At 51.6% G+C, this 17,500-nt stretch overlaps 1 protein-coding gene across 3 annotated transcripts in view; it reads right to left on the reverse strand.

Annotated features, from left to right (window-relative positions):
• The window catches only part of tnrc6c1 (trinucleotide repeat containing adaptor 6C1), a 44,163-nt gene that overhangs the window by 9,290 nt on the left and 17,373 nt on the right, over positions 1 to 17,500 (reverse strand). The window contains exons 4-16 of one of the 3 annotated variants that reach the window (XM_076982703.1): positions 15,262 to 15,555; positions 5,123 to 7,522; positions 3,868 to 4,062; positions 3,322 to 3,485; positions 3,085 to 3,162; positions 2,877 to 2,934; positions 2,601 to 2,749; positions 2,379 to 2,510; positions 2,094 to 2,249; positions 1,611 to 1,730; positions 1,253 to 1,336; positions 172 to 421; positions 1 to 76 (exon numbers count right to left, since the gene is read on the reverse strand). The exon at positions 1 to 76 is cut by the window's left edge and continues 89 nt beyond it. In XM_076982703.1, the coding sequence (XP_076838818.1) occupies positions 1 to 76; positions 172 to 421; positions 1,253 to 1,336; positions 1,611 to 1,730; positions 2,094 to 2,249; positions 2,379 to 2,510; positions 2,601 to 2,749; positions 2,877 to 2,934; positions 3,085 to 3,162; positions 3,322 to 3,485; positions 3,868 to 4,062; positions 5,123 to 7,522; positions 15,262 to 15,555 (4,156 nt within the window). Of the gene's footprint in view, positions 77 to 171; positions 422 to 1,252; positions 1,337 to 1,610; positions 1,731 to 2,093; positions 2,250 to 2,378; positions 2,511 to 2,600; positions 2,750 to 2,876; positions 2,935 to 3,084; positions 3,163 to 3,321; positions 3,486 to 3,867; positions 4,063 to 5,122; positions 7,523 to 9,217; positions 10,948 to 15,261; positions 15,556 to 17,500 lie in introns of those variants that run through there. The other 2 variants (XM_076982724.1, XM_076982714.1) reach the window with 2 other exon arrangements.

Raw genomic sequence — 17,500 nt, forward strand, 5'->3', positions numbered from 1 at the left:
TGAGGCTGAGGAGTGTCCTTCATGGACAGGCCACCCACCTCCATGCAGCTTACATTCATGTTGGGGTTCAGTCCAGCTAGTCAGGGAAAGAAGGTAAAAGATAAAGAGATGAAGAGATGGGGAGGAAGGGAGGGAGAGAGAGAGAGAGAGAGAGAGAGAGGCAGCACTAACCGAGAGCATAAGGGGTGAAAGAGTTTGGTGATGACTGCGGCTCTTTGGTCTGCAGGTCGGAGACGGAGAGGCTCGATGGCTGTTGGTGGGCGGGGAAAGTGTCCAGGGCTGATTTGCTGGCGCCGGGGTGCATGCTGGGGTGCGAGGGGGGCGGGGCCTGCTGCTGTTGCTGCTTCATGAGCAGGGCCTGGGCCAGCTGCCTCTGGTGCTGCTGGATCTGTTGCTGCATGTTATTGATTGTACGTGCAACCTGACACAGAGGAGGGCACGATTATATATACACGTAGCAGCAGAAAATGAACAAACATATGTCGTCTCACAGGATGATTTTTGAAACCGTGTGTGTGTGTGTGTGTGTGTGTGTGTGTGTGTGTTTGGGGACCGGAGGGCGGGCCGGTTGTGTGTGTGTGTGTGTGTGTGTGTGTGTGTGTGTGTGTGTGTGTGTGTGTGTGTGTGTTTGGGAACCGGAGGGCGGGCCGGGTGTGTGTGTGTGTGTGTGTGTGTGTGTGTGTGTGTGTGTGTGTGTGTGTGTGTTGGGAACCGGAGGGCGGGCCGGGTGTGTGTGTGTGTGTGTGTGTGTGTGTGTGTGTGTGTGTGTGTGTGTGTGTGTTTGGGGACCGGAGGGCGGGCCGGGTGTGTGTGTGTGTGTGTGTGTGTGTGTGTGTGTGTGTGTGTGTGTGTGTGTGTGTGTGTGTGTGTGTTTGGGAACCGGAGGGCGGGCCGGGTGTGTGTGTGTGTGTGTGTGTGTGTGTGTGTGTGTGTGTGTGTGTGTGTGTGTTTGGGAACCGGAGGGCGGGCCGGGTGTGTGTGTGTGTGTGTGTGTGTGTGTGTGTGTGTGTGTGTGTGTGTGTGTGTGTGTGTTTGGGGACCGGAGGGCGGGCCGGGTGTGTGTGTGTGTGTGTGTGTGTGTGTGTGTGTGTGTGTGTGTGTGTGTGTTTGGGAACCGGAGGGCGGGCCGGGTGTGTGTGTGTGTGTGTGTGTGTGTGTGTGTGTGTGTGTGTGTGTGTGTGTGTGTGTTTGGGGACCGGAGGGCGGGCCGGGTGTGTGTGTGTGTGTGTGTGGGGCCGGATCACAAGCTCACCTGCTGCTCCTGTTGTCGAATGGGGCCGGAAACGTTGCGCTGGGCCTGCAGCATTTGCTGCTGAATTTGTAAACGCTGGTACGCCTGCACGCACACACACACACGCACGCACACACGCACACACACACGCACACACACACACGCACACACACACACGCACACACACACACGCACACACACACACGCACACACACACACGCACACACACACACGCACACACACACACGCACACACACGACCACATCAGAGGAGGGAGGAGAGGCAGCTAACCCCCACTACAGCTGGCAGGGAGGGCTGAGCTGTATGAACACTCTCTGGTCTGATGTGTGAGGCTGTGGCGCCCCCTTCAGGAACTCACCAGTTGCAGCTGGTAGAGTTGGTTCAACAGGGTCATGTGTTGAGGGTTTATTGGCGAGGTCAAAAGTGCAGGGTTGAGACCAATGTTTTTTGCTGCAAACTGTAAGAGCTGTGCTTGAACCTGCAGGCACACAGGAGGTCAGAGTATGTCAGTTACTGCTAAAACTTCTGAATAAGCGTATAATTTCAGGATGAATGAGTATGACGTAATAACCTACAATTTTCAAAATTGCACTTCCTTGCATGAAAATCAAAGTATCTATACTTATTTGCTGATTTTTTTCTTGTATCTAGGGCTTTTCATTCATATATATATATTTTTTTAATTCCAGTCATCACCGGCCTTCCTGATAAGTTCCTGTTTTATCTACCACATGATGCAGCCAATCAGGGCTCTCAGAAGGCAGTGAGGTGTGTGAGATGAGCGTGTGAGCGCTGCAGGAGGGCTGGTGAGTGTGTGTGTGTGTGTGTGAGTGTGTGTGACCTGAGGGGAGAGAAAGTGAGGCACTTGAGTGCGTAGACTAGGCTGGGAGGAGTTGAGAGGCGGCACTGTCGGCTGAGGAGGAGGAGGAGGAGGAAGAGGCTGCTGCAGGGCCCGGGTTTGTGCTGCTGCGCTACTGCCAAACATTCCACTCTGCATCTACACACACACACACACACACACAATGGAAATGTTCCGTTCATATGTCTGAGTGGAAGGCCGGTGGTGTACGTCATTCCCGCCACCCTGCAGCGCGTGTCAAGACGGCGACCCGCGCTCCCCACCCACCTGTCTGTTGTTCAAGTTTTGCATGGCGACCCCGAGGCCCTGCCCGGGGTGGGCGGCCCCGCCCAAGGGGAGCTTCAGGCTGGGAGAAGGCATAAACGGTGAGGGTTGGGCATCTTCCACGAGTCCTCCATCCTACACAGGGCCACGAATGAATTCACGGTCTCAAAACAGCCCTCGTCAGGTTTCATTCTCAAACGCGGCAGAAGCAGATGTTTGTGTCACCTTATCCAGGTAGGGGGGGCGCTCTGAGGGGGGTTCTTTGGAGATGACTGAAGGCCTGCAGCTCATTGGTTTGTTGACGAGGCCGTTGTTGTAGTCAGACATTCCCATCCCCCGCTTATCCAGCTCGGTCTTCTTCTCTAGCAGGGCACCTGCAACGGCAACAAACCAGCGGTCAGTTTCATACAGCGCCTCACAGTGGTCAGTTTCATACGGCGCCTCCCAGTGGTCAGGCGCTTCATTCTGGCCCAGCTAGGAGCTGGACGTGGTGGGACGTACTCATGGCCTGGTCCAGGTTCATGTTGTTGCTCTTCAGAGCCTCCTCCGCAGGGTCTCTCTAAACGTCCCGCAGGGGCACGGAATAAAGAACACCAGGATCAGTTCATCATTCAGCATAACGACTCGTCAATCAGGACTGACGTAGGACTCCACCGTGTACGTTAACAACATTACGGATCATAAATGGGAAAAGAGGGACTATACACACAGGGAAGCCCATGTCTGTGAGTTGCTTGATGAGACGGTTCATCACCCAGGCGTCGTCCTGTTTGTTAGGAACCTTGCCCTGCAAGCCGAGATTAGGGAGAGACAGAGCAGTTCAGATCTCTGCTCGCTGGGACACACATCTGGGACAGCCGCGCGTACAGCCGCGTTCACAGCGTGGAGAAGAACGGGCAGGTTACTCGTCGTGCATCGATAGGAGCCCAACGTGGTCCAGACTCACCTTCTGTGGGCCCTTCTTGGGCAGGTTGCCCCAGGAGCTGCAGGAAGAGTTGCTCTCCTGAGAGGCAGTGCTGTTCCACACGTCGCCCTCATCCTGGTCCCACTGCCCAGCCGACAGGCCCATTTCCTCTCCGCCTCCCCAGCCGTCTTGCATAGATTTAGGGGCTAGCAAAAAGATATGGTGGGATGAACACGGGTCAAAATGATGTAAACTTTCAAGTACATATGATTCAAGTTGTTTACTTGAGTTATGTGAGAATTCAACATGATCTGTGTTCAGTATGGTATGGTAATGCAATGCAACACCATGCAGTACCTCGAGATCCACAGCAGAGGGCAGTATATTTTAAAGAATTCAGAATGCCATCTGCCTAATAAAATGAGCTGATTTTACTGTGTTGAGGAAGCTTTAGGATTGGATATGCCAATAATATGAATGTTTATTTTTATACTTACTATAACAAAATAATAAATTTGCAAAAAAGTATCCATATAAACCACAAAGTGGCGAAATAGCATGCGAGAATGCTGGGTAATGAAGTCCAACCTGGCTTGCAAGGGGTGGTTCCTGGTGGCCCATTGCCCCGGCCATAGCCCTCGGGGTTGTTGTCACCCCAGCTCCCGCAGCCTCCAGGGGGTTTACCCCAGGCCGCCGTTCCATTGTCAACATTTGCTGAAGGGGTTGCTGGCTCTCCCCATGACGGCTCGGGCTTGGAGTGGACATTAGGCATCTCTCCCCATCCTGCAGATAAGAATGGACTTCAGGAACATTGATAATGTTGGTGTGCATGGGCAGAACTCTGAGGCACATGGCAATAAAGCAGACCAAGGTATTGCTTTATTGAATCATTAACTCAATGCTACCGTCACGGAAACTTGCAACAGACAAAAGGGCCCTGCAAAAAGTTATTATTGCAAAAAACCTGACGCTCCCATTTGAACACGCATGCAATAGGTTATTATCTACAGTCAACAAGACTAAAAGTAACAGCGCAAAAGCAATAATCCTGAAAGGAAACAAGATAAAATTATTGGGCCTGCCAAGGTATAGTTTGTCTATATACTATTCAGAAATTCTTTCTCTGAACCTTCCTCCTTAAATGGAACTGTCAGCAGAAAGCACAGAGTCCAAGCGAATGGCAGATGAAGCCTGTTTAATTTTTGGCACTAGCTAGCCTGAAAGGCAGCCCTCAGGATGCCAGGTCCAGGCCGGCTTGGCAGAGAGGCTGAAGATCAGGAGACAGGCAGCAGAGGGCGTCGGACCTGTTCCAGCACCCTGCTGAGCCTCTATGTAACTGCTCACAGATGGCGACCCAACTCTAATTACACACTTCCTCCCAACTCAAACACACCATGTATGACTGTTCTCATAGTGAATATGTAAACAGTATTTTTTGATTCAACCCATAATAAAAACACCTCTGTCAGACATACGTGCATGTAATGTTGAGAGAACAAAAGACCGACCTCCTCCATGTGGGGAAAGAGAGCTGCAGTAAATGGCTTATGTGCAAGTCAAATGCAGGTATAATAATATTTCTGTTATCAGGGCTTAGAGAATGCAAATAAAATGAATCTGGCTCTCTACAATTGGTTTTGCCGCAGATTATCTGTGGACGTCAGTTCCGATATGCTGTTGATTTTGGAAAACAGGTGGTGAGCTCGTCTACTTTCTTGCATCTGCCCTCATTGGTTCCATTTCCCTTCAATGACTTGTATTGTAAAATTAGGAAAAACCTTTCCATCAATGAGCTTCCAAAGACCTAACTAGTACAGGATGGAAGACAAAGCAATTTCCTTACCCGGATTCATGAGGGGGGCTCTGTTGTGTGTGTTCACAGTTTGATGTGGGCTTGCATTGTCTGGGGAGATGTGGTTGTTGACTGCGTTTGGACCTCCATGGCTGTGGCCTGTCATGGGAGGCTGATTATGGTGGGTGTGGTGGTGATGGTTGTTGGGAGTATTGTTGGCACTTGCAGGGCCCGTTTTACCCTGCATTCCAGGATTGTTCCTGTCCCAGAGGTTGACGGTCTTGTTGTAACTATTCGGATCGCCCCAAGCTGACGTACCGTCATCAATTTCCATCTTGCGGCGGATAGAGGTTGGGGAGGGCTCCTCCCAGCCCGTGGATTCTGCAACATGATTATGTTTAGCTCCTCCCCCATTACCTCCACTCCAGCCAGAGCCACTCTGCTTAACAGAGCCGGCTCCTCCCCATGAGCCCATGCTCCCACCTCCGCTATTGCCGTTGCCACCCTCCTGGGGCTTGTTGCTCCATCCCTGTGCTGAGGCACCGGAGCGCGGTGTATCCCCCCAGTTTCCTCCAACTCCTGGGTTGGAACCTCCCCAACCACGAGGGTTCTCTTTCCAGCCTGTTCCCTCTCCCTCCCAAGAAGAACTGGATGGTCCATTCTTCTTCCCTTCTCCGGAGTCACCCCATTCACTGCCATTCCCTCCCTCTCCTCCAGATCCACCTCCCCATCCGTGGGAAGGCTTAGGCCCCTCACCCCAACCCTGAGGTTTAGCCTTGGAGTGGGAATCTTCCCAGTTAGGAGACTTCTCTTCAGAGCCCCATGACTGTCCACTTTTTTGGAGGTTGCCACTATGGCCTCCAGACGGGGGGTTGCCCCATCCCCCAGCACTGGAGGGGACTTTCTTGACGCTAGTGGTATCCCCCCATCCGGAAGTAGGTTGTGAGGATGCAGGCATGGCTGTTCCCCAGCCTGACGTAGCTGCAGCGGGGCAGGGGCCCTCACTCTTGCCCCCAGAGTCGGGTCTGGAGGCAGTGCCAGAATTTGGGTTGGCGTTGCCAGGAGTGGGTGGTGGTCCCACATTTGGTGCGTTTGAGGACGAGCCCCAGGCTTCGGTCCCAATATCATTCTTGCGGTTTGAACGAGCAGCTTCCTCCGTCTCCCAAGCGGTGTGCTGACGCACAGGGGTCTGCCCCCACCCCGTGTTGCACAGGACCCTTGGGTCCATGTCCTGGGCAGGGAGAAGAGGGGGGGCCGTGTCCCTTGAGGAGCGGTCCCTTCTGTGAGAATGACCGTCCATGCTGTCGCCGCTTCCCTCGCTGGCTGGAGCGTTGGCACCGCTGCCCCAAGAGCTCATTTGCTGCTCTTGTGTTGGGGAAGCTGCAGACTCCCGCCCCTTGGGCTCAGCGCCAGAATGCTTGGCCCGGTCCGAACTGGAGGAGGTCTGTCCCCACCCAGCCGTGCCCGAGGCTGCTCCTGGCCCCCAGCTGCTCCCCGAGTCCCACCCCGAGTCCTTGGAGGCGCTGGTAGACTTGGCCTCTCCGTTACCCCAGACAGATACCTCCTCCCCATTGACCTGTGGATTTCCTGCTGAGGGCTGGCCAAAGGAGCCCATGGCCACAGGAGTGACACCCCAGTTAGGCAGGCCATGGCCTGGGCTCACGGGCTCCGGTTTAGTGTGATTTGGTCCGTCAGTGTTAAGGGTCTGTGGTTCGGAGCTAAAAGACACATTCGTGGATGAGGAGGAGTGTGGGTCGGCGGTGTCAGCAGGGACCATGCTCCCCCAGGCACTGACGCTGCCCCCACTACCACTGTTACAGACGGAGCTTCCATTGGCACCACCTATATTTCCACTACTGCTGGTGCCGGTGGGTGGAGCACCCGGTGGGCTACAGAGATTAGGAGGAGGGGGGTTGGGACCTCCAGAGCTGCCACCCACACCAGCCCCCTCGTGTCCTAGGACTGGCCAGGCAGAGGGGTTGGCGCTGGGATTCAAGTTCAAGTTAAAGTTGGAGGAGCCCCAAGCCCTGGCTCCCATTGGTGCACTGCTGCCATCACTTTTCCCTTCTCCACCTGTGGCAGGAGATGGGCTGGAGCCCCAGCCTCTGTTGACCCCACTCTGGCTGGAGAGGAGGCCTCCTGAGTGGCTGGCACTGGCTTTGCTTGGATGATTGGCGGGGAAGTGGCCTTGCTGGCCGGCCCCAGTGGCCATGCTCATGCTGTTTGTGCTGCTGCCGACGTCACCAACACTATCAGTGTCCGCGGGGCATCCTGCGGGGGTGTGGCTTTCGTTGCGAGAAATGGAAGGCCACGCCTCGGTATCACTTCCGTCTATGATCAGTTGATCCCAGCCGCTGCTGGTAGTGACTATAGTTGCACTGCGATTGGTGGGTGTATGGCCCCAGTGGGACTTCTCATACTGGACTGCCTGGCCACTTTGTAGGGGCAGGTCTGTAAAGAGAGAGACAGAGAGAGAGTAAGAAAGACAACATTGAGAAACAACAATAGAAACAACAATAACAAAATAATAATACTAGTGTATGGAAAACAAATTAACAGGTAAACACTGGTTTAAACTATTAATGCTAAATAGACATAATACAAAAAGTGTTTATTTCACAAAACTGCTGCTGACATTATTTGACAGGGACTATTTATAGTACACATGACTGCATTTCTTTAAAGATGTCAATTTTATTTTATTATTCGGATCACAGAATAAAAGGTTTTAATAGACACTTTCTTTGCTCGTAATATTTTCATCATAACACATCGTTCCAGGTTCCGGATATGCAGCTCTCTTTAATATATATAAATATATATATATATATGTGTGTGTGTGTGTGTGTAATACCACCACAAATCCAAAGTTGCTAAATGTAATTGTGTCTTTAGTAAACACTGCATGGTCCTACTGGTCCTCTGCTGGGTCTGTCACCACAGACACACTGTCATGACCACTGTCCTCTGTGATGGCCTGACGGACCAGAAAATACACCATTTAAAGAAATATTTCCATTGTAAGCATTGCACTGAAATGGTGCAGTAGAAATGGCCCATATGGAGCCCATGATTCAGAGATGTTAATTATTTGGCCAGGGCAGCCCAGCTCAGCTGGCGTGGGGCCAGCGTGGTGTCTGCCGTTGTTTTTGTTGTTTCCGTGCATGCGCAGACGCACTTCTGGACATGTCGGATTTGAGCAGAAGAGAAGCAGTCTAGTCCTGCAGTCTAGTCCTGCAGTCTAGTCCTGCAGTCCAGGCAGCTGGAACCACTTCCAACCAGATATCACAGAAAACGAGAGACGGAGCACAAGTGAGAGTAAGAGGCAGAACGCAAGCAGTGACACCGAGTGAGAGAGAGAAAGAGAGAGAGAGAGAGAGAGAGAGGGAGAGAGAGCAAGTGAGAGAGAGGGAGAGGGTGAGTGAAGGAGGGAGAGAGAGAGCGCGAGAGTGAAGGAGGGAGAGAGAGAGAGAGAGAGAGAGAGAGAGAGAGTGCAAGTGAGCGGGGGGGAGAGGAAGAGAGCGCGAGTGAGCAGGGGGAGAGAGGAAGAGAGAGCGAGAGAGAAGGAGAGAGAAAAGGGGAGAGAGCAAGTGAAGGAGAGAGCGACAGTGAGTGAAGGAGAGGGGGGGGAGAGAGCGAGAGTGAAAGAGAGAGAGAAAGAATGAGCGAGAGAGAGAGCGAGAGAAGGAGAGAGAGAGGGGGAGAGAGAACGAATGAGCGAGAGTGAAGTGAAGGAGAGAGTGAGTGAAGGAGAGAGAGAGTGAGCGAAGGAGAGAGAGCGAGCGAGAAGGGCAGTGTGCTCCCTACACACACAGCGTCCTTCTGGAGGATGGCTGCGCAGCAAAGGACGCCATTTTATCAAACCTGAACCAGAGCCAAAACAGCTCCAAGCTGCATCAACATCTCCGTTCTTCTCACACAGGAGCGTGAGGAACCTGCACCTGGCCCAACCACCGACCCCCTCCTCACAACCCAGCGCACCGCCTGGAACATGCTCCAGTTTACCGTCGCCAGAATAACCCCAGCACAACATAAACAAACCGTCCCACACGTGAGGAGAGGGAACGACGAGCAGCTTATTGTCGGGGGGCTGGCGGGGGGGTTAGAATGGGTGGTGATGATGACGACGAAGAAGTGGAAAAGTACCTGAAGACAGAAGCTGCCCAACCATCCTCCCAGAAGATCTAGGGTGTGTGCAGAGCGGTAGCCATTCCCTGATACAATACGTCTCCTGCTTGCAGGCAACGCGACGCTCACTTTTGAACCGCTGCCAAGAAACTGCAGACGAGTGTGGCAGCACCCCCCACCCCCTCCGCTCCGGCGGGGGCCCAACCCTCTTCCTTTACTCCTGTCTTCTTTACAGCCCTGCGGGCTCCTGTAGCGCTGGTGAAGGTGGCGTGTGCGGAGAGTGCTGGAGGTGAAGGTTAAAGCAGAGAGCGCTTCAATCTGCCATCGCACAGGAGAGACGGCAAACCGGAGGGGGAAATTCTCCTTCCTGCCCCGCTCTTCTGCCCTTTCATGCTTTCAGACCGTCACTGGATGTTTAGGCGAGACCACTCGAGCAGCAATTAGCACTCTGACACACAATGGAGCCCCATGAATAGAAGCACAAAGACAAAAACAGCCCGGTCTCAGAGTGTGGGCTGCACTGGAATGAGAAACAACACCCCCCCCCACATGCACGGACAGACTGACGGACAGGAGCCTGTTCATACACACGCGTTGCATGTGTGCACATGTATGTACAAACACGTACTCGTGTGCGCGCGCACACACACACACACAAACACACACACACACACACACACACACACACACACTAATCCCCCTCCCGTGCCTCAAACATACCCTCATTCATATTTCACAATACTGCGTTTGAAAGGCTGGATATGGCATCAGAGGCATGGCCCCACAGCAACGGCCCCGCCCCCCACCCTCAAAAGGAAAGAACACTTCAGTGCTTACATGGGAAACAGGATAAACACACCAAATGAGCCTCACATGGATCTGGGCAGGTGGCCAGAAGCTAAACGTCTCTGCGGAGTGCAGAGGCTTTTGTAGAGGGGGGGCAGGGGGTGTCCTAAAAGAACGTCAACATCAAGGATGGCTTTGTTTACAAATGATCCCAGCGACTCCCATATACAGTACGCTGATGTCCACCGAGAACAGGCACTTATTACACGCCAACTCAATGGCAGCCTTCCTCAGCCACAACATAATGCAGTGATGTAATTACTGATTAAATCAGGGGCGTTGCTGCAGTTCGATACACGGATGGCAAAATACAATCACCTCACTTCGAGCGTTTCTTCCTCCCCCACTTGCAGGACACAGACGGTTGACACCGTTTCCAACTTCCCTTCAGTCAGGCATCTATTCACCGTTAGCATATTTATTAAAAGAGGAATAAATATAGTTTAACTTGTGGAAGCTATTAACTATATTTCATTAACAAGTATTTCCGACATGCTGGGGAACGGGGATGATACAGGATTAAGAACGTGGGGGGGAGGTTGGGGGAACGAATCAAGTTACTCAGTACTGACTGTATATTATTGTTTACTTCCCATAATGCTGCATTTACAAGAGCAAACACTTGTAATAATTATTTCACCACAGTGTGAACTGGCTGGTGTGAAAACCTCCACCATAGTTTCCTGCAGACCCTTCTAGGGAGGTTCCCCATGACTGCAGGTGCATTAACCTTTTCCTAATGACTTTTAGCAGAGATGTATTTAAAATATACAAGGTTTACTTAACAGCAATTACCTTTTATAACTTATTGGGATTTTTGGCCTCAAAGTTTCAACCCTAGTAAAATGGTAGTTCCTAATACAGAATCCTATAGCATCAAATATATACAATATAATACTTGAAAATATAAATTTTCAATACATCAAGTAAAAAAAAAAGTCAAACAAAAAAATATAAAAATTTTCCTGAGGCTATGCTACATGCCTTAGACAATTCAGTCCTATATTTTCAAGATTTTAGTCTCACGTGCAAATAGTGTAAGACTCGTAGATTATGTTAGCGTTACAGTCACAGATATGTATTCGAAGCACACTCTTCCTTTCTCAAGACATGGGGGACGATGAGGGCTTCTTCCTCTTCAGAGGGGCACACACCAAGCCTGTCTGCTCATTCCACACAGCTGTGCTCAAGCACAGACACCAGGGCTTTGTGAGGGGTAATAGAACGGGCGGTTTCAGGGTGAAAGGTGTTCCTGGGTGGTTGGGGGTAACTACTTTCATTTTTGCTGCTGCTACAGTACCAGTTGGTTTTGAACATCCAGTGCAGAAAGCAGCACAGAGTTCATTTAACAAGTGCCCAGTGTCTATCAGCACATTTCCAAACGCAGTGGGGTTCTTTTTTTAACACCCTGCTTTATAGCACTTTAACACCTGCCTTCCCACCAGCCCTAATTAACTTGAATTCCATATTTTAGCTACAGACCACTGGGTTAGACACACACAACGCGCTACATAACCCACAGGACCTTTACTCTGATTGGATAACTAACCACCCTACTTGAAGACCACTAGGAAGTGAGATGTCCCTTTAGAAACGCCATTAAAGGGGACGTTCACCAAAAATCATATCTTACAGTCAGATGAGTCTTGGACATCAGTGGTTTGTAGTTTTGGTTTGCTGGAGGTGGGACAAACTGCTACAGTTGAGTGTTTTCAAAACAGGAAATCAAATACACGAAACACACTAGAGGTATTTGCTTTAGTTACTGTTGCTGCCTCATTCAGGGATCAGTAACACGAGGCTCAACCAACATCACGGTGTTGGTGGAGAACTCTGCATAGCGCATGAGTAAGAGTTCATTTTCATTATGAGACAAACGGCAAAACAGTGCCACGTACAGTATGAAGCCCTCGACATCTTGCCAAACTAAAGGTGCAGGCTTAAAGCAAACGATGTCAGAATATACCTCACATTCACACTCCTCAGCAAACATGTTTCTACAAATGTTGTTGGCTTAGCAACTTTTTGAATGTTTCTTGCTTTGTAGGCGTGAAAACATCCAGGTAGTCACCACACAGCGGATTACTGCAGTAATAGTTGTTCACTGGAGCGCACAGGCAGAATACACAACCTCTTCCCTTACATCACTTGGTAGAGGCTCTTCAGCAGAGCAGCGTGAACCTTCACCAGTACGGTGGTGGTGTTGGTGCGTGAACCTTCACCAGTACGGTGGTGTTGGTGGTGCGTGAACCTTCACCAGTACGGTGGTGTTGGTGGTGCGTGAACCTTCACCAGTACGGTGGTGTTGGTGGTGCGTGAACCTTCACCAGTACGGTGGTGTTGGTGGTGCGTGAACCTTCACCAGTACGGTGGTGGTGGTGGTGCGCGAGATGTTCAGCAGAGCAGCGTGAACCTTCACCAGTACGGTGGTGTTGGTGGTGCGTGAACCTTCACCAGTACGGTGGTGGTGGTGGTGCGCGAGATGTTCAGCAGAGCAGCGTGAACCTTCACCAGTACGGTGGTGTTGGTGGTGCGTGAACCTTCACCAGTACGGTGGTGTTGGTGGTGCGTGAACTCCTGTGGGAGTCAAGCCCACGTCAACACCATGACCTCGGTGTTGTTAGCACCTTGTTATACTTGGACTAACAGGAGACACAACTGAAAACTTATAAAAACTTTCTGAAACAGAGTCTTGACAAAGCAATAACAAGAATGCAATACTGTCCCCCGTCAGCCAAGGCTTGTGGGTAAAAATACATATAAAATGTGGGCAAGGCGAAGGTAAAAATTGGATATGTGGTAGCAGTTTGACATGAATTAGTTCATGTAAAAACGAATCCAGTAATAAACATTTAAAATGGAAGGAGTATGGTGAAAGGGTGAACACCCCCTTTTTAGCCATTTGTGTATTCCAGAGATTTTATTGGACCATTTCTTGTAAATTTTTTAGTCCAAAGACTTTGGACCATTGCGGTCCCTAAATGACCACGTCTGCAATGCAATGACATTAAATAATGCAGAAACTAAATAATGACAGAAATTAAATAATGCAGGTATGGAAAGGTTAAGTTTACGAATCTGCCTAATCTTCCCCATCAGCCCGACTAGACCAAACTAGACGAGCTTAGAGCCGCGTCCTCCTGCATTAGTAAATCAGTCATGCTAATCTGAAATCTGGCGGTGCCCAACATGGTCCCGTGTCATTTCCTGAGGAAGCAGCAGCCCTGGAGAACACCACCTTACCACCTGCTGCACCCAGACCCACGCCCACTCTCCACCCTGGCGCACAGCACAATAGCAGCACTGTGTGTGTGTGTGTGTGTGTGTGTGTGTGTGTGTGTGTGTGTGTGTGTGTACTAGGGGTGCTGTTTGGTGGTTTGAGCAGGGCTGGGGGTAAAGAGGAACAGGGCAGGGAGCAGTCACGGTGGGGGAGAAGGGCTTATACAAGCGCCCACGCTATAGCACCACTAACTCTGGCCCCCTTTTGGCACAGGAAATGACACACATCAGCTCGGACGGATGCCAGAACCAGCAGCCGACAGCAGGGGGCGCCACGGACCGGTCCCTGGACAAAATGCACAGAGAGGAAAGATGCACACACATCCTCAACAACAAACAGGCCATAGCAGCAATATATATATGTAGCACTCTGACACATTACAAGGAGATAAATATAAATAATTGCAAGGCATGGCATGCTCCGCTTTGATGCACTCGGCAATTACACACATGCTACTTTTCACCACTACAATCAATCGTAGCACTGTAATCACACACACACACACACACACACACACACACACACACACACACACACACACACGATGGAACAGTGGCTTCACATCAGAGCAAAAATAAAAAGTGAGCAGGCCGTCCGTGTTGAGGAATCCTTCATCAGGTCAGCATTAGTCTCCAAATAGCTCTCGACACCTCACGGCGCATCTCGGAGCCACGCCCCCCCCCCCAGCGCACAAACAGCTCCGTTTCCCTGAGCGGATTGCGGAGGATGTGAAACAAAGGATGTTTTGTTTGTCACCAAAGCAAAGTGCCGGCAGCTGTACAGATTCTGAGTGACGGCGGACGGAAGGCTGGGTGAAGCACGTATGAAACGAGGCCTCCTGGTCTCAGCCAATCCGGCGCAGGGAGGCGCGCCCGCATGATCAAGCCAACTCGGCCCGGGGGGGGGGGGGGGGGGTTTTCCCTCCCAAGCGCCTCGGTTTTCTGGACCCAAGCATGTGTCCAAAAATAAAAATAAAAATGAACATTAGCGCCCTCATGGGTTCTGGAGGTGTAAATTCATGCTCTGTGTAGACGAGGAGTGTGGACACTGCGGCCCGCCCACTGTGGGTGTGTCCTTGTGAGGGAGGGCGTGGGTGTGTGTTTACAGACGGGCTGTTTGAGGCACTCAAGAGGCCCCGTAATGAGGTGATAATCACCCCACTAGAGCCGGCCAAGCACCCCAACACTTTCTAAAGGCCAGACTCAGCAAAACGACTGCGTAAATACACACACACACACACACACACACACACACACACACACACACACACACACACACACACCCCTGCCGCTTCTCACCACGCCGTCCAGGAGCGAGTGGAGCGCTCGTCAAGAACAAAGAGACGGATTACGAGACGGCCACCGTGTTGTTTACAAGACCAGCCCCTCCCTCCGGGGCCGGCTCATGTGAAGAGGCAGGACGCGGCAGGACACAGCAGGACGCAGCACGTGGGCGGGTCCTACTGATGCCTGACGTTTGTATGGAGCTGGAGTTCACGCTGAGCGAGCTAGCGCCCCCGTAACCATCAGTCCCATCTACCCCTCAGAGTCTCGATTTTTTTTTAGGCTGGTTTACGCTCCGAAAAACACGCTGAATATTCCTAGGAGACGGAGCGGCGAACAAACGCAGCACCTCCTGCTTTAACGCGGGAGACTCCGTCAGTCCGACGGCTGTGACGGAGAAGACGGCCGGCGCAGACACACGCAGTGACGGCAGCTCGCCGTCTCTCCTCGACGCTCGAGACTCGTCGGCTCGGCCGAGGCTGCTGAGGAACCGCGAGAACACCTTCGCTTCCTCCTAGCTGTCAGAACGACTGCGAACGACCACGGGCCGCTCACACACAATACAACCTCAGCTATACAGCGAGATGTACACACGAGAGTTTACGTGTGTGTGTGTGTGTGTGTGACGGACGGAGGCGGTGCGGGAAGCTGACCTGGGTGCGTGTGGCCGGGGCAGGGCTGTGGCGTGGGGCTGCCCGGGCCCGTCTGCACCAGGGGGAGGGTCCCGGCGGGCAGGGGCTGGCCTCTCTTCAGCAGCTGCTTGTGCTCGTGCTGGCGGAAACGTGGGGGCACCTCTCTGGGCGGGTAGCGCGGGGCTGCCGGCTGCTGCGCGGTGCTGTGCGGGGCGCGTCTGCCATTGGCGCTGGCGGGGGGTGCAGACGGGTTGGTGGAGCTGGGGTTGGCAGGGGGAGGAGGAGGGGCGGGGCCGGGCTTGGCAGAGTCTGGCACTGCGGAACGAAGATGTCAAAAGGGGAGGAGGGGGACAGAGAGGGGGGGGGGGGGGCATGTTAAGGTCTGGCTGGAAGTGAAACACAAATATCACAGTGCAAAAGTGAGATGGAGCAACAGAGTAGTCCTGGCCTACAGGTCCCTAGTGCTGGTTCAGCTAAAGACAAAGGGGACCCCAGGGTCCTCACACACGCATTCCCAGCACTATCAGGGAGGCTACATTTCCAATTACACACATCAAAAGGCAAGATGGTGTTTTTCATTTTATAAGCTTATAACATCTGGTGTGTGACGGAGACAGAGGGAAGACAGAGCCCACCTCACCGAGGACGGACAAGATCACTAAAGAATTTAGCACATTGAAGTGGTGCAGACTAGACTGGGAATTCACCAACACTGTTACAGTAGCTCAGTGCGACTGCACTATTACCAGCCCGCCCTCCCACCCAGAAGCCCAAGCCGCTTCCTCATTGGCTGAAGAGATGATGAGTAGTTCAGTTATATAACAGCAGAGAGGCCCACTCTGGAGCAGCCACCACCAGATGGATGTTATGGATTCATGCACGAACACGAGCTCTCTCTCTGTCTCTCTCACACACACACACACACACACACACACACACACACACACACACACACGACCCCTTTGCCTTCAGCATGGCGGATTCTCTGTGCAGGCGCTCTCCGCACAAGCCAGAGACAGTGACGACAATCGCGCATTAATTCCAGCTCAGTCGTAGGGAAGGCAGCTGAGGGAGAAGCGTCTTGCAGACAGAGTTTCTCTCGCTCTCTCCGTCCGTCCGTCTGTCTGTCTCTGCCCCCCCCCCCCCCTCCCCGCCACATTCATCTGTTTGAGTGTGTCCATTCTTCCTGCTGATTATGGATGAGTTACAGGAAGCAGAAAGCCTCCTTAATGCCTCAATGCTGGCCTGATTCTCGGTGTGTCTAATGGAGACGCGGCCTCCCTCTCTTCCGCCTCTGAGCAGGCCGTGCGGCCCAGCGCTCACTAACTCCACATTTCCTAGCGAGAACCTTCCAGAAGCTTGCGTGGCATGTGTGCTCCGCCAATCACAGGGTAGCATTGGTGGGGGGAGCTTTCAGGAGGCTGAGAGGGGGAGCGCTAAATCCTTGAAGAGGGGGGTGTGTGTGTGTGAATCCACACACACACACACACACACACACACACACACACACACACACACACACACAAAACAAGTTCCCTACCAATTACGCTATTATTAGAACCATTCAAATAGAAACACTTTAATTGCAGAGGTTTATTTTTAAGCCGTTATTTCTTCCGAAGAACAGTGTCCCCGTCTGCAACTTAAGAGGTGGGAAAATCAAGGCCCTCTTGAAGGTGCCGTGAGGGGGGCGTGATCCTACAGCCATTGACATGATTTGCACAGACAGGCAGGCAGAGCTGCAAAAAAAAGGGAAACAGAGCTGGAGGTTCTGAAGAGAGGTGCGTCGTGTTCAGAAAAAAATTTCATGAAAAATTTTAAGGAAAAAATACTTGGGCTGCCACTAACGACTATTTTTCTATCGATTCAACTATCGACTATTTTATCGATTGGTCGACTAGTCTAAACGAAAAATTTTCTGCAGAACTGGCTCTCTTGTAAATGACATATATTCCGAAAACATGATACAGAATAAAAAATGTAAAACAGCTTGAGTGCAAAATGTTAGTGCAAAACTTTACTCTCCAGCATAGTAAACATAAAAAAGAGGGCTTATTCAGTGATGTAACTTGAAATTCCACATTTCCTTTATCAGATTCAAGTTTTTTATATTAAACGGCCTTGTTGCATGTTGCGTACTGACAGCTGTCTACATTCTGATTAAGAACAGGGCTGCCCTCACTTTAGCCTAAATTCCAGCACTTTTCAAACCTGAAACACAAAGCAACATTAAAATTCATCAAGTAAATGTTCATTCCCC

This window comes from Brachyhypopomus gauderio, chromosome 2 (genome assembly GCF_052324685.1).
Source record: "Brachyhypopomus gauderio isolate BG-103 chromosome 2, BGAUD_0.2, whole genome shotgun sequence".
Lineage (NCBI taxonomy): Eukaryota > Metazoa > Chordata > Actinopteri > Gymnotiformes > Hypopomidae > Brachyhypopomus > Brachyhypopomus gauderio.